This window comes from Panthera pardus, unplaced genomic scaffold, assembly GCF_024362965.1.
Source record: "Panthera pardus isolate Hobbes unplaced genomic scaffold, ASM2436296v1 HiC_scaffold_10, whole genome shotgun sequence".
Classification (NCBI taxonomy): Eukaryota; Metazoa; Chordata; class Mammalia; order Carnivora; family Felidae; genus Panthera; species Panthera pardus.
Window position 1 is genome coordinate 66,037,771 of NW_026526655.1, and position 17,418 is coordinate 66,055,188.

The window sequence follows — 17,418 nt, forward strand, 5'->3', positions numbered from 1 at the left end:
CTTCATGGTATACATTAACTATCCCTGAAGGATTTTATCTATTTTACATTTTTTAAGTTTATTTATTTATTTTGAGAGAGAGACACACACACAGAGAGAGAAAGCATGCACATGAGGGAGGGACAGAGAGGGAGAGAGAGAATCTCAAGCAGGTCCCACACCCAGTGTGGACCCAGTGCAGGACTGGATCCCACGAACCATGAGATCATAACCTGAGCTACCAAGAGTTGGATGCTGAATCAGCTGAGCCACCCAGGCACCCCCTATTTTACATTTTGGAATTTGAGCTGTATTTCCAATGTCTTGCAGAAACTCAAATTTAAAGAGAAACTAGAAACTCACGTAAAGAGAAAAATTGTTTTTTTGAAGTGTATACACTCTTAAATAGTATTCATAAAGTTCTTTAGTTCTTAATATCTTTTAGTATCTTAGTGTTTTTTTTTTTTGCAATGTTGTCATTCCTGAAAGTTAGAAGATCAGAGATCAACTTTTTTTAAAAAAAATTGAGGTATAATTGACATATTACATTATGTTACTTTCAGTTGTATAACATAATGATTTGATATTTGTATACCTTGTGAAATGATCTTTGCAATAAGTAGTTACCATCTGATATCATACATAGTTATACATTTCTTTCCTTTTTCCTTTTGATGAAGACTTAAGATTTACTCTCTCATCAACTTTCAAATATTCAGTACAGTATTATTGACTATAGTCACCGTAAGAGATCAGCTTTTTAAAACAAATACTTGGAAAAATAGATGTAACTCTTGGTTATTTTACAATAGGAGTAGGTTTTCCTTCTTCTTGCTGACCAGATTGAAGGATGAGTGAGGCTAGGGCACCGCAGCCAGGAGTATTGCATGTGTCAAATGAAAATGGAGAGAACAAAGGATACAAGAATGTGGTTTCCGGGCCTCATCGAGATAAAGTGATGTGAGCAACATGAGTGATGTTTAAAATTGAGAATTAGAACTAAAATTTACATGGCGAACAACTTGCTTTACTTTTTCATTGTCTTGAATTTTACAGCTGGAAGTATTCTAAGGGAGAGAGGGTATTTTTGTTAACCTCGCACCTCTTTCTCTCCTCTTCTGCTCTCTTTTCCTGTTTGGTTTACCATCTTCCTTCCATCGTTCAACATCACTTCTCATTCTCCCTTGTGTCTTCTCAATCCAGATTTTCTTTCTTTAACTCAAAGAAACACATGAAACACATAAAATCCATTCAGAGTTCAAAATAAGTGGTGCTTTTCTTGAATGGATTTTATGTTTACCCTTTCAATTTTAAAATGGAGTTTTTAAACTTTGATATTTTACCTTCCTACTCTTCAAATAAAACAAAATCCAAAAAAATTTGGGCATCTTTAATTGAATTTGTTTTCTCTTACTAAGTAGTAAAACCTGGTCACTAAGTTATGTGTATTCACCAGATGTTTTCAATTTAATGCATTTGTTGCTTTAAAATGGTTCTTAAAGGGGGTTCACATCAATAATTTATAATCTTTAAAAGTAGACAAGCTTAGGACCTCTTCCCAAAAATTTATTTTGGTATTACTTGGGTAAGCCCTGGTGGCTGTATTTTTTTTAAGTTATACAGATGATTCTTTTATACACTCTGGTTGAGAACCACAACGGACCATACCTTTGTTTTGACATACACATTTTTTTTGGCAACAATAGGGACAAATAGCACTTAACTGCCTTCTTACTATTACCTAACATAAGTGAAAAGAGCTTTTAAAACATAATGTTTAAGAAAATAATAGGGAATAGATTTGTTAATTCCATACTATGGATTCTTGGTGTTAGTATAATGTAATGCCAATTTCTAAACCTAATTATGGAAGAATTGGTGTCAGATTCAGTGAAATTTGATATTACTGAAAATCATACATTCAGCAAGCCACCCATGTATGGTACCTGAAAAAGTATTCCCTATTCATCTAACAGAGAAAGTAGAAGACACATTCCTTACCCTGTGGGAGTTTGCAATGTGACACGTTATGCCTTTGAAAGAGAGATATTAACAAAATAAATTTCCAATTGTCTCCAGTTTACCCTAATATATAGATTATGGGTCTAATGTATAGTTTTGTTTCAAAACTTGTCTTTATTATTGGAGTTCTAAATTTTCACTAGAATTATCTTTTTAACTGAACTTTCATACTTTTCAGCCTGATGACTCACGATTAAGTTTCTTCTTCAATTCTTTTATTATTTTCTCTCTTCCATTTGCTGCTCCCTCTTTTGAGACTGATGCTGGGACTCCCGAAATTATTGCACATCTTGTGAATTTTATTGTGAGTTTTCCTTTGCTCTTTTACTCTACTGTATTAGGCAATCTAAAGTATAGAATGCTATGAATTTTTTTCGTATATATGTACTTGTGTGACCATCACACAGACCAAGTATAGAGCATCTCCATACCTGAGAATTCTCACTTGTGCCCCATCCTGGTAACGTACCTTTGAAAGGTAACTAAAATTCTGACTTCTATTTCTTTTCAGCAAATATTACATCAAAAATTTTATTTTGATGGTCATGCCTTCGAGAATTTTTATTCTTTTTGATTCCCCCCCCTTTTTTTTTTGATAGCCTATTCTTTTCAGTAAGAGATTATCTTCTAAAATCTCTCTGAGAATACTAATTTTAACCCCTTCATATTACTCTATGACAATTTTTTTCTTTCTTCTAGAGTTAGGAGTTTGGTCTGTTCATCCCAATCCTTCAGTTTTATGTTTTTGGTCATCTTTGATTACCAATTCATCCTTAATTATCTGTTAATAATTTTGAATGAAAGACTACGTTGCTGTTATTCAGGGTTGCTTCTGCCTTATGTGGGTCTGTTTCCCAGACAAATCCTGCCTTGATGGGGAGGAATGCCTGTAGGCTTTGTGTATGTATCTGGTTTGCTACATTTTAGGATATGGGCAAGGAAAAGGCAAGAAGAGTCCACCTTCATAGAAAATCCTAAATAATCTACCAAAATACCAGGTCCAGTAAGAGAATTTAGCAAAGCCACAGGGCACAAGGGTAATTAATATTATGTAAATAGGTTCAGTTTTATCATTTTAGCATCAAACAATTGTTCCACTTTGTTCTTCAAACCAGTGTTTCCAGAGTGTCTTCTGAAGAACATAGGAGAGATTAATGTGTGAAATGCAAAGGGTTCTGTACGGACTTTAGGTTTCCCTGGGGAAATAGGTGGGGAAGTGAAGATAATTGAATTGAGAATAGTGATGGGGGCTTCAACCCTAACCGAATATTCTTATTTCTTCAAAAAACAAAAAGTTAAAAGTCCAAAGCAAATATGGAAAACTGTTAAAGTTTGTTAAATCTAATACTTTCTACACTTTTCTGTGTGCTTGAAATATTTCATAATTTATCATTTCTGGCATTATCAAAATAAAACAGCAACAACAGAAGAGTTTTGTGATCTAGCAGATTCAGGGTCTGCTACATATCAATTCTGTCAAACTCTTAAATGTGTAAAGTCCCTAATTGTCCAGGGGCAGAGAAATTTGTTTCCTACTCCAGCATTTTCCAAATTTGGCCACAGAACTTTTTCTTATGACATATCAAATCATATTGCATTTACAGACAGCAGCTTTTGATATGCTGCTTTATAATTTATACCCAATTACTTACCAAAATAATTTGAGGAATTATTCAGTGAAAATGTAATACATTTAAATTAGAAATATGGGAGGAGTCTGGGTGGCTCAGTTGGTTACACATCCAAATTGATTTTGGCCCGCATTATGATCTCACAGTTTATGAGAGATCAGGCTCTGCACTGGTAGTATAGAGCCCGCTTAGGACCCTCTCTCTCTCTCTCTCTCTCTCTCTCTCTCTCTGTCTGGCCCTTCCCTTCTCATGTGCACTCATGCTCTCTTTCTTTCTCTCTCTAAAAATAAGTAAATAAAAACTTAAAAAAAATAGAAAGAGGGGCACCTGGGTGGCTTGGTCAGTTAGTGTCTAACTCTTGATATTGGCTCAGGTCATGATCCCAAGGTCATGGGATCAAGCCCTGCATAGGATTCTGTGCTGGGTATGGAGCCTGCTTGGGATTCTCTCTCTCTCCCTCTGCCCCTCTCCCCTGCTCTCTGTCTCTCTCTCTCAAAAAATAAAAATAAAAAAAAAAAAAAAGGAAATAGAAATCGAAATTCAAAACACATGAGAAAAAGGTAGTAAATTAACCTGCCCTGCTTCTAGTAAAAATGGAAATGAACACCATAGGTGGTCTTATCTCAATTAATTCAGAGATTTTTTTTTTTTTATTGGTTTAGTCTGGGGTTAAATTTAGCCTGGAGATAAATCCCACTGCTTCACACTTGAATATAGAGGAGGAAGTGGGGAAATATGACTTGCAACATTGTTGGGTAGAATAATCCTTAGTCAACTTGTTTTCTGACTTATTTAATTGTGGGCCAACTCTGTGACTTCTCTGCTGGACAGAAATGTTTCTTTCTCTCTTCTGACATTCTCAGATGAGTGTAGGCTGTGGCTTCTGGTTTAATCTTCTCACCAGGGGAAACTTGTCTTTCTCTCTTCTTCGGATTTGCAAAAACTCTTCAATGTCTTCTCTGGTTTTCAATGATATGAAACTTTGTCCTCTTGTGCATCTTTGTTTTCATTGCAATGGGAATTTGGAAACTAGGGGATGATAAAACATGGGATAACCATTGTCATGAACTGGAAGCTGACAGTGCTTTGACTGGGAAAATGTATGAGGAAAAAAACAGATGATAGATACATAGATAGTACATGCATACATGCATAGAAAATAGGTAATAGGAAGAGAGTACAGAATAAATACTTTTACATCTATTTCAACTGTAAGAAATCCTAGATACGAGGATACTACCTTCACTTTTTGTTTTCAGTAGTTGTGTAAGTATCATCTAACATGAGGCCAATGTGCAATATTGAAAAGAAGATGCAGTCATACTAATATTAGTAAGTGGAAATATGGTAATATTATTTCTCAAAATTTTAAATTAAACACAAAAAGAATAAATATTGATTGATTTTATTAAATGTATTACGTTCAAGTCAAATAAATCATACTAATATTAGTAAGTGGAAATATGGTAATATTATTTCTCAAAAATTTAAATTAAACAGAAAAAATATTGATTGATTTTATTAAATGTATTAGGTTCAAGTCAAATAAATTTAAGTGCATCTTTTCAAAGTACTTTTTTTGGATAATAAATGCATGATATCTTCATTATAAAAATTTGAAAAATAGGGGCGCCTAAGTGTCCAACTTCGGCTCAGGTCATGATCTCATGGTTCATGGGTTCAAGCCCCATGGCGGGCTCTGTGCTGGCAGCTCAGAGCCTGGAGCCTGCTTCTGATTCTGCATCTCCCTCTCTCTCTGCCCCTCCCCCACTCACGCTCTGTCTCTCTCTCTCTCTCTCTCAAAAATAAATAAACATTAAAAACAGATTTAAAACTTTGAAAAATAAAGAAGAGTGCCTGGATGGCTCAGTTGGTTAGGCATCCGACTTCAGCTCCAGTCATCATTTTATGGTTTGTGAATTCTAGCCCTGCATTGGCCTCTCTGTTGTTAGCACAGAGCCCACTTCAGATCCCCTGTCCTCCTCTCTCTCTCCCCTCCCCTGCTCACACTCTCTCTCTCTCAGAAATGAATAAACATTTTAAAAATTTTTTGGAAAATAAAGAAAGGTATAAAAAAAGTAATAAAAGTAATCCATGATCCCTCAGCTGTGAATAACCTTCATTAAATATATTGTGCCTTTAATTTCAGACTTTATGTACATTTAAAAAATTGAGATGAATATACAGGTATGTGTATGTGTAACACATACATTAATTGTCCATTATAAGATTTTATAATTTATTAAATAGTCTTTAAAAGCAGTCTTTTTTTTTTTTTTAATGTAGGCGTTATGCCCAATGCAAGGCCCAATATGGGGCTTGAACTCATGACCCTGAGATCAAGACCTGAGCTGAGATCAAGAGTCAGTTGCTTAACTGACTGACCCAGCCCAGAGCCCCTAAAAATTCTAATTCTTTAAATACCACTCAATTTTTCATTATATTTTCATTTTTTATTTACTGAAACCCTGACTGTTAGGCTTTTAGATTTATTATAATTTTTCAATATTATGCAAACATTGCAGTAAACATCTTCACAGATGGGACATCTGAGACTATTGCTTTTGGATAAATCTTAGAAGGGAGGTTATTTGGCAATAAAAATGAATTAACATATTTAAGGCCTTTGATGGATATTGCAAAATTCTCCTCTAAAAGTTTGTACACATTATTTATTGCCATCATCCAGATGGGAGGCAGTGACTTCCTCTATACCCTACAAACTAGAGGATGATGATGGAATCTGATCTGGCTGTAACAGATGCTTAGTGTCTTTCTTCACTTTATCCTGTCCAGGAAAATACCTCCCATGCATGGTACCAGTGACATGAATCACCCACCAGCCCTGCTTTCTGTATATAGTTTAGTGAATCAAAATATGTATGTTGAGGGTGTGCATGAATAGAGCGTGAGGGGAAGAGAAAGAAGGGAAAAAGAAATAGGGAGAGTAGAACTGGGGATTGGACATCTGAGTTCATGACATCTACTTACTTACTGTCAGATAATTCCTGAAAGAGGTGACATTTCCAGTTGAATGTAGGGAGTACAAAAATGTCAGTTCTCCAGACATCTTTTCTCCAAGAGACAGGTATGTGTACGCTGAAGGTAATCTTCCCCTCACCTTTATGATTTACAAAAGTGTTGAAGAATCTCCTAAACCCAAGTGGAAACTGCACTCACTGCCTTATTTCTCAGATTGATGTTGGTGCCAGTTTCTAACAGGCTACCAAAGTCTCTTTTAAAATACATAGACTTCTGGTAAGGATTTTCTTATACTGTGCCCAAATAACTGAGAGGAAAAGTCATCGACTGTGTTCTACACATAATTGAAGTTCATTTTGTTTGATATGGAAATAGAGTCATGGAAAAGAATAATTTTAGCTTCTCCCACTTTTCTGAATCTATATTATCTGTGTTCTCACTACTGTGATGTGCTAGATTTTTATATTTAGCATTGGAAAATAAAAGAACAGATCATGGCTTCTCTTAGGTCGCCCTCCCTCTGGCTTTGGTGATATTCCTTACTATATACAGCTTCTCAAGCTGTTCACAATGGACCGATATATTAGAAGTTGGTGTGTCCCAATTCTCAGGCAAACCTAATGCAAGAAGAAGAAGAAGAAGAAGAAGAAGAAGAAGAAGAAGAAGAAGAAGAAAGAAAAAAAAGAGGAGACTCATTTTTTTTTAATGGATAAGTTACAAAATTACCCTGACTCACTGGAATAATGAGTTTGTTATTTTCAAAATAAGAACTGTTATTTTTATGCTTTTTTATTTAGAACATTTCAAAGTAATAATATATAGAAACTTGACTTTTTTATTTTGTATTTTTCTTTTCTGTAGGTGTTGTAATGTTTTGTATACACATATAAGTTATTTAGGGAAGTCATAGTTTGAATGCATCTCATAGGGTGTTTTTTGTTTTGTTTTGTTTGCTTTTTAAATTGATTGTCACAAATATTTTCTGAATCTCTTTTCTTTCTTCTTCCTAAAACATTTCTCCAAATTGTTTTTAATTCAAAATGAAAAAAAAATATTTTTTTTCTGATTTGTAAGTGGGTATGTAATTGTGAGAAAATATAAATATGCAAAATAGAATAAAACAATGTTTCCACCACATCATTTCACAGAAATGAGTTTCCCTATGACAGAGAAGCAGAGGTTGTGAGTATGTTATGAGATTAAGGCAGAAGAGAATCAGGTGATCAGAGAGGCAAGAGGAGAATCTGGAGAGTCGTACTCTCAGAAGCACTGTTGTGGGATGCCTGGATGGCTCAGCTGGTTGAGAGTCTGCCTCTTGATTTTGGCTCAGGTCATGATCTCATGGTTCATGAGTTCAAGCCCCATGTCTGGCTCCATGCTGACGGTGTGGAGTCTGCTTGGTATTCTCTCTCTCCCTCCCTCTCTGCCCTCCCCTGCTCTCTTTCTGTCGCTCAAAATAAGTAAAATAAACTATAAAAAAATAAAGAAGCACTGTCATAAAGAATTTTAAATAGGGAAGGTTGATTCAATAGCACTAATACTAAATACAGATGAAAAGTAGTTTTTTTTTCCCATTAAATTGTCACTTTTTTTTTTTAGAAGCTGGGAAGTATTAAAATCAAATTTATTTTTACATGTTAGAATTTATTTTTTAAAGTTATAATCTATAAACCTTTATTTTTTAATATGAAATTTATTGTCTAAGATCAAATTTTTAAATAAAGATGGTTAGATAGCATGGAAAATAAGTCTTGCACATAGTAATCACTTAATAAATGTTAATTCAACATAATAATTCTGTGAACACATTACTTCTTGTAGTTGAAACCAAAAATCCATTTTTTATTTTTTGTAATGTGCCATATCTTGCTAGCAAACACCTATCTCTTTCTTTGTTTCCACTTAGGCCTCTTATGTAAGGAGCTGAAGGGGAAATAAAATATACAGGATGAAAAGATGGCAACATTGCCTCCCCCAGGACCTCAGAGTTTTGTCTACTTCACAAGACAGTCTCTTGCCCTCATTGAACAACGTATTGCTGAAGGAAAAACAAAGGAACCCAAAGAAGAAAAGAAAGATGATGATGAAGAAGGCCCAAGGCCAAGCAGTGACCTGGAAGCTGGCAAACAGCTGCCCTTCATCTACGGGGACATCCCACCAGGCATGGTGTCAGAGCCCCTGGAGGACCTCGACCCCTACTATGCAGACAAAAAGGTGAGTTTATTGGGACCTCAGTAGTGCAGTCTCTGCACTACTCTGTTGCCTTCTTTTGTACAGAGAGATACTTAAAAGTTTTTTAAATGTTTATTTATTTTTGAGAGAGAGACAGAGAGACAGAGACAGAGCCTGAGCCAGGGAGGGGCAGAGAGAGAGGGAGATGCAGAATCAGAAGCAGGCTCCCTGCTCTGAGCTGTCAGCACAGAACCTGATGTGGGGCTCGAACTCATGAACTGCGAGATCATGACTTGAGCCAAAGTCAGACACTTGACTGACTGAGCCACCCAGACATCCCTGTACAGAGAGATATTTTAAATTGAGAATAAGTGGAACTTAGTGAAAAACCAGATAATGACAAAAATGTTCAGTTACATATGTATGTGGGATATTCAGAATTTGTACTTTTAATTTTTCATCCAAACTGGTTCTGTCACTGACACATTATTTTGATATCCTTAATCTTTTAAAATATTCAGTACAATGTTCTGCCTTTTGGGACATGACATAGATGCATACCTGTAGGAACGGAATTATTGTCAGTTGAGAACTAAGACCTCGGGGTATGTCCAGAATGCGTTCGCATGCAGGTGCCAGCTGAATTTATGGGGATATGTAAGATCATTCAACTAATAATGGGAGTTTAGACTTCTGCTTCATTTAGGGTGTTGAAAAACGCGTCTGAGATAGAGAAGTGGGACATGAATCAGAAAATGTTTCTACTGTTCAAAAAAAGAAGGGGACGGGGCGCCTGGGTAGCTCAGTCAGTTAAGAGTCCGACTTCAGCTCAGGTCATGATCTCATGGTTTGTGGGTTCGAGTTCCGCGTCGGGCTCTGTGCTGACAGCTCAGAGCCTGCAGCCTCCTTCGGATTCTGTGTCTCCCTCTCTCTCTGCCCCTCCCCGACTCACACTCTGTCTCTCGCTCCTTCGAAAATAAATAAACATTAAAAAAAATTAATAAAATTTAAAAAAAAAGAAGGGGAGGGAGTATCTCACAAAATTACTCAGAAAGTTGAGGATAAAGAAAGGCGATTGGAATGAACAAAGAGGATGAGCTGGTAAGCTTTTTGCAAGCAGTTTGTGTTCAGGGGTGGGAAGGAAAGCAAGAAGGTGGTGGAGAGCAAATAAAAAGAGGAAGTGGATAGCAGTACATTCATGCTGAAAAATCTGAAAAATTTTCTTCCAGAAAGGCAGAATTTATTGAGGCTCCAAATAAATTGAAAACTTTTAAAATATAGGATAGAAATAGCACCTTGAAAGTAAAAAAAAAAAAAATAATAATAATCCTCAGAGAGAAAAATACAGAAGGTTGGAATCATGTAGCTAGTTGCAGATGTTAATAGACAAGGTACAAGCTAAGGCCAGATTGTATTTGCATTAGAAAAGTGGAGAGAAGGGGCACCTGGGTGGCTCAGTCCATTAAGTGTCCAACTCTTGATTTCACCTCTGGTCCTGATCTCACAGTTCATGAGTTCAAGCCCCGCATCAGGCTCTGTGCTGACAACACGGAGTCTACTTGGGATTCTCTTTTTCCCTCTTTCCCTGCCCCTCCCTTGCTTGCATGTGGGTTCTCTCTTGCTCTCTCTCTCTCTCTAAATAACCAAATGAATTTAAAAAAAAAAAGATGGAGAGAAGTCTTACTGAGACTTGAGGGGCAAATAGAGGTTGGATTTAAGAGTCCTGATACATTGAAGTAAATGCAGGCACATCAGAGGAAATGCATGTTACATGATGTCAATATTTTCCACACCACAGGAATGGAAATTGTCCTCTGAAAGTCAAATGTTGAGAGTAACAGAACTGAGAAGGTGTTTTCACTTTAGGGAAATGGGAGAGAGTTTGAAACACCTGTGTAAAGGTTATTCTGTTGAGAAAGTGAGAAGTACAGCTTTCCTGACACAGTAGTGGACACAACCAGGTTGAAGTTCAAGTTGACTAAGAGGAAACTCTAAAGGATTAGATCGGCAGTTCTGTAACTCTCCAACATTGCTTTGCCGTATAGCACCTGTAGACTTTGAAAGGTCAAGAAAGACAAAATAAAGCCCATTTTAAAAAATAGTTTAAGATATAAATGAAAGGGAATATTTCCTGATAAGACATCTAGCAAATAAAGTAAAATAGAGAACATATTTGAAATAACCTGAGAAATATAAAATATGATGAGGTTACATTTTGATAGTAGAAACCCATCTGCCTCAGTGGTAGTTACTATGAACAGCAGTCCCTAACACTTGCTTCACATCACAACAGGCTGGCAGCACAGCATTAAAAACCAGAATACCTGAGAAGCCCTTGAAATACTATATAGCATTCTAATTAATCAATCAGTATTCTGACACAGCAAGGAAGAATGCTAATATGGATTAAGGATTGCTGTGTCAGGCACTAGACTTTTTATATAAATTAGCATACATATTTATCATAACCTGGTGAGATAGGAAGAAATACCCTGTTTTTATTTATTTTTTAAGTTTATTTATTTACTTTGAGAGAGAGAGAGTGAGGGAGAGAGAGTGTGAGCTGCGGAGGGGCAGAGAGAGAGGGAGAGGGAGAATCTCAAGTAGGCTCTGTGCTGATGTGGGGATTGATCTCATGAACTGTGAAATCATGACTTGGGCTGAAATCAGGTCAGAGGCTTAACTAACTGAGCCACCCAGGTGCACTTACCCCACCCCTCTTTTTTTTTCTTTTTTTTTTTTTTTGGTAATATCCTATTTTTATTTTATTTTATTATTTTTAAATTTATTTATTTATTTATTTATTTATTTATTTATTTATTTATTTATTTATATAATTTTCATCAAAATTAGTTAGCATATGGTACAACAATGATTTCAGGAGTAGATTCCTTAAGTCCCTTCCCCATTTAGCCCATCCCCCCTCCCACAACCCCTCCAGCAAACCTGTTTGTTCTCCATTTTTAAGAGTCTCATGTTTTGTCTCCCTCCCTGTTTTTCTTATTTTTGCTTCCCTTTCCTTATGTTCATCTGTTTTGTCTCTTAAAGTCCTCATATGAGTGAATGTATATATGTATATGTATATATATGTATATGTATACATATATATATATATATACCACATCTTCTTTATCCATTCATCCGTCGATGGACATTTGGGCTCTTTCCATACTTTGGCTATTGTTGATAGTGCTGCTATAAACATTGGGGTGCATGTGTCCCTTCGAAACAGCATACCTGTATCCCTTGGATAAAGGCCTAGTAGTGCAATGCTGAGTCACAGGGTAGTTCTATTTTTAATTTTTTGAGGAACCTCCATACTGTTTTCCAGAGTGGCTGCACCAGTTTGCATTCCCACCAGCAGTGCAATAGAGATCCTCTTTCTCTGTATCCTCGCCAGCATCTATTGTTGCCTGAGTTGTTAAAGTTAGCCATTCTGACAGGTGTGAGGTGTGTAATACCCTATTTTTAGATGAGACAAAGGGCTTGGGGAAATTAAGCAATGTGCAAAATGTTACCCCCCAGTAAGTTGTAGATTTTTAAAATTCAATTTGGTTTGTCCCCCTACTGAGATATTCTATTATACCACATCTCTTAATATAGTCTAGTTTCTGTTGTATAGCAACCACTATGGTAACAACTACACAAAAGCAAATTAAATAATGATGAGTAAATAAGACAGGCAAAATAAAAAGTACTTTCTCATTTTACTTATTACTTCATCCTGAAAAATTCCTGGCTCAGAATGGATACCTACTACATTTCCCATTTCCAAAGGGGGTCTGGATGTTACTTAACCAGCCACCTCTTAAGGAGGAAAGGAATCTTTCCGGAATAATCCCCAAGGCATAGACATACACTAATACTGCCTTAAAGTAATTTGGGAGGTATGGGAAAATGTTTGCATTTGAATGGAGGATTATAGGCCTATTAACTAATGGAATGATGTTGGCTGTGATAGACTAATTTAATAGAGAACATTTAGGATGGGACTCCAACTCTTTGCCTTGGCCCCAATTCCTTTCAAATAATATAACACCAGCCACATCAAAAGCCTAACCCACATTTGCATCAGTATAGTTGAGTTGAATTAGGTCAGACAAAGCAATCTATTTTTCATGGCTCTCTATTCTTGACGTGGTTACAAAGATCTAAAGGGATAACCAAGTCTTTTTATTTTCTTTTGGTTTGGAGCTTTAGATTATCCATTTTTTTGTGTCTAGCTTTTCAGACATTTCTTGATAAAATAGTTTTGACTTTTGCTTGCAAACTTAGAGTTGCTTGCAACTTTGTGGATTGATTCCTCCATGTTTCAAGTTATCCACACTAAGAGACAAAAATTTTATTTCTGCCACATTATAATTATTGCTTGTATTAAAAATCTTAATGACCCCTGGGGGTCAAATCTTAATGACCGCCTGGGTGGCCCGGTCGGTTAAATGTCTGACTTCAGCTCAGGTCATGATCTCACGGTTCATGAGTTTGAGCCCTGCATCGGGATCTCTGCTGTCAGCACAGAGAGCTCACTTCAGATCCTGTGTCCCCCTCTCTCTCTGCCCCTCCCTGCTCACATACTTTCTCTCTCTTAAAAATAAACATTTAAAAAATATATCTTCACTCTTAAAAACTGACAATAAACTGAGGGTTGATGGGGGGTGGGAAGGAGGGGAAAGTGGGTGATGGCATTGAGGAGGCACCTGTTGGGGTGAGCACTGGGTGTTGTATGGAAACCAATTTGACAATAAATTTCGTATTAAAAGAAGGAAAGAAGGAAAGAAAGAAAGAAAGAAAGAAAGAAAGAAAGAAAGAATAAAAAATATATCTTAATGACCCCTAATTTGACTTTGGCCCAGACTTTAATTTGTATTTGAGTGTAATTATCAATGCTTTGTTAAAACAAAGAACACTTGATAAATTAATGATAGAAGTTAGGGCTTCATTTTTTATGTGATGAATATATAAGTGCTTTTTAATAGTGTTATGCAGTGCTTTTATCATAAGTGAAACTTTGTGTCTTTAAGAAAGAATAAATTACTAATTACCCTGTGCTATGGGTATTAAGAGGACAGGTACAATGGCCTACTGTGCTTTATATGTTACCTATAATTTAAGCAGCTGCTACCAATATTGACTAAGAATTTACAATGTGCCAGAAACTTAAAAGCTTTAAGTTAAATCTTAAATCTTGATACACTGTGCATTTTAGAAGGCACTAAGTGCTGTCTCTCAAGTTGTTAAATGGTGGATCTGGTATTTAGAATCACATCTGTCCAAACCAAACATATGCTCTTTGGGGACCATATTTGTCTAATTTTATGTTCAACAAACTCTGAAATAAATGGGCAAAATTAAAATAATTTATTCAGACTTTGATATCTATGCATTCATAGTAGGATTTTGGAATTTACTAAAGGGACCTATACTGACCCCCCACATTTCATAGGCTTACCTATTTTTCCTGCCTATAACTAACTCCTGTGTGTGTGTAAACCCAGATATTCCTAGAGAAGTTCTTGAAGTGAATAAACATTGGGAATTTAAATTTAAAAAATAGCAAATGATTTGTTTTTTGTAAACATGTCAAGCACAAGGTAACTTGATCTGGCCAAATCTAGACAGTAATATGATTTTCACATTAGCTCAGCTGATGTCTGGTTCAGGAAGTCTCCCTGATAATTCTCACCTGTGTGTGACCATGTCTCTTTCATACTGTCACACTCCTCCATTTGTATTTCTCTGTATTATACCTGTCACATCTTGCCTTGTATTTGAGTTACTGTGTATGCATCACTTTTCTAGGAAGTTTCTTGAATGCAAGACTCATGTCTCATTTATGTTCAAATGCCTTTCATCACCTCATATGCCATAGTTGTTCACTACACAATTGCAGAGTATAATGAATGAATGAATTCTAAAAAGCACAGTGTATCAAGAGTTAAGAAAACAGTGGTTGTACTCAAAGGCTATATATTAATTTTAAAACTAATTTTAAGGTAAAAGTGAATTTTATGTTAAATTGTATTTAGTCATAACCGGTGTAGTGAAAGTGACTAGGAATATAAAAAGACATCTGAAAATAATAGATTCTGGTTCACTTTCTTGAGAACACTGCCACATACAATTAAAAAGCAAGATACTTGAACTTAGGTCCCCAATTTGGTGAAAAATATTTATTACCAGAAGCCCATTCATGAACTTATATAAAATTCAGATTAAACAACAACAGAAGACCAAGTCAATGTCTTCTAAATAACACAGGTAATTTGCCTATCAACTATAGGAGAATAAGACAAAAAGTTTAAAATTGGTCTTCTTGATTTCTAAGCAAATTTCTTAGATTGTGTTAATGTTTTGTTGTTGTTGCTGTTTATTTATTTGAGTTTTAAAATTTTTAACTACATACCAAAGCTGTGGAGAATGTCACTTGTGTAATGATTACATAACACATTTCAAGAATATTTGGCTCATTTGTATTATTATTTTTTAAATTACTGTGGGTAGTAGCAAGCAAGTCCTTTAATTTGTGATCTTTTCTTTTAGCTATTATTTATATTACATCTAAAACAAGAAAATTGACCTGGGTAATAGGATTTTCTAACTCTAATATTCCTTAAATATATGAGAATATGTTTTTGAAATGACTCATATTTTGGAACACTTACTATTAGCCATGACAATAACCAACAAGTATTAAAATTCTCAAGGCGTTATGGCAAAAATCAGGGATAGCTAGTTTCTATTTTGTTTGCTTAAAATACACTGATGTGAAAGAAGGAAATTATATTCTAACTAATTCCAGTGGCCACAACTTACTGTTACTGATTTGGGTGTTAAAAGGATATGAAAAAGAGAAGACATTGTATTTGAGGAGTTCTAGGCAACCCATGCTCATAAATGGCTCACTTCTTAATTTACTAAGAAGAAATAGAAGGAGTTCATTGGCCAATGTGATCTAAAGAGTTCAATTAATGTCAGTGGTACCACGTTGCTTGAGTCTGATGGCAGTGTTTCTTTAACGTGAGCCTACCACAGGCAGAGGTAAATTGCTGATATAAATGTGTGGGGGTGAAATTTCAGATTCTCAATTTCATGTTGTTTTCATTTTCTCCTACAGACTTTCATAGTGTTGAACAAAGGGAAAGCAATCTTCCGTTTCAATGCCACACCTGCTTTGTACATGCTGTCTCCTTTCAGTCCCCTAAGAAGAATATCAATTAAGATTTTAGTACACTCATATCCTTTGTAAATTGTTTACTGTTAATGGTGCTTTAAAATGTAAACTTTGCTATTTTATTCAAATGTGGATTTTAGTTCTTGTGTACCAGAAAAGACTCTGATTTTAGTGTACTGATTTCGGTATAATTTGGTGTAAGTCTCTGAGAAAATTGGGAGAATGGCAATGTTAGCATTTTAGGATAAATTACTTTATATATTACTCCCTTGTTCAAAGAGATAAACAAGTTATAAAAATCATTTAGAATTATTTTCTAGGACAAAGTTGTTAGCATTTTAACAAGTGTCATTATCAAATATTAAAAGTTCTCACTGTGGTCTTTAATCAAATTCCTTGATTCTAAGCTACTTTATTCAGCATGCTCATCATGTGCACTATTCTGACGAACTGCATATTTATGACCATGAGTAACCCTCCAGACTGGACCAAGAATGTAGAGTAAGTGGGTATAAATACATTTTAATATGGTCTCACTGTTATTTTAATCCTCTCCTTTCCCGCCAGAAGTTACCACAGCTCTAAAAATTGTGGTGTTTATCTTCCCATATTATATGGTTGCTTTTCTTTCAATTATTTTTTCCTCCTCTGTGGTATTAACCAGTTAGCAGTGGAATAGAATAATTGTTACAGTCTTTTCTAGAAGAATGAATTTATCAGATGTCCTGCCTTGTTCTTAGACATGTTATATATTTCTTATCCTTGGGTATATTTCTGATAGGAGTAATGTAGGACTTTTCCAGGCAGATCTAATACCTGTGTTCTCAGTCATTTTGAATACCTCTACTTTCTCTAAGAGTATCTAATATGGGCATTTTGAGATTTTTCTGGAAATACCTGTATTGTAGTTTATTCTAATACTTCAAGTGGATCCATAAACCAACAGCCACACTCTAATAGATGGCTTTCTTGGGTTGATCAGAAAAAAATAAAGATTTATATTGGTTCTATTCTTCTCATATTTAATATGCCATTGGGTTATTTGTCTAGGTACACTTTTACTGGAATATATACTTTTGAATCACTTGTAAAAATCCTTGCAAGAGGCTTCTGTGTAGGAGAATTCACTTTCCTTCGTGACCCATGGAACTGGCTTGATTTTGTCGTCATTGTTTTTGCGTAAGTACATTTAGTTTTTTTGAAATGGCAAACTCATGAAAATGACAGAGAGCACAGTATTCCAGTGAAAGTAAGCCTTTGGGGTCTGACTTGTCCTGCAGGTAATGGTTGCATTTAAAGGATACTGAATGAAAGGTAGTCATTGATAGGCAAATGATTAATTTTTGAGAAAGAGCATTTCCCATTCAAAAGTGTATGACATCATTAAGATTGATCATCTTCTTCATGCTCAGCACTTGGATGGATAGTATATGCAGTGCAAGTGAGTTCATACTTTGAAAA

At 35.5% G+C, this 17,418-nt stretch overlaps 1 protein-coding gene across 1 annotated transcript in view; it reads left to right on the plus strand.

Annotated features, from left to right (window-relative positions):
* Window positions 1-17,418, plus strand: part of SCN9A (sodium voltage-gated channel alpha subunit 9) — a 166,829-nt gene that overhangs the window by 55,549 nt on the left and 93,862 nt on the right. The window contains exons 2-5 of the mRNA XM_019458336.2: window positions 8,521-8,828; window positions 15,901-16,019; window positions 16,369-16,458; window positions 17,008-17,136. Coding sequence (XP_019313881.2) covers window positions 8,571-8,828; window positions 15,901-16,019; window positions 16,369-16,458; window positions 17,008-17,136 — 596 coding nt within the window. The 5' untranslated portion in view covers window positions 8,521-8,570. The remainder of the gene's footprint in view (window positions 1-8,520; window positions 8,829-15,900; window positions 16,020-16,368; window positions 16,459-17,007; window positions 17,137-17,418) is intronic.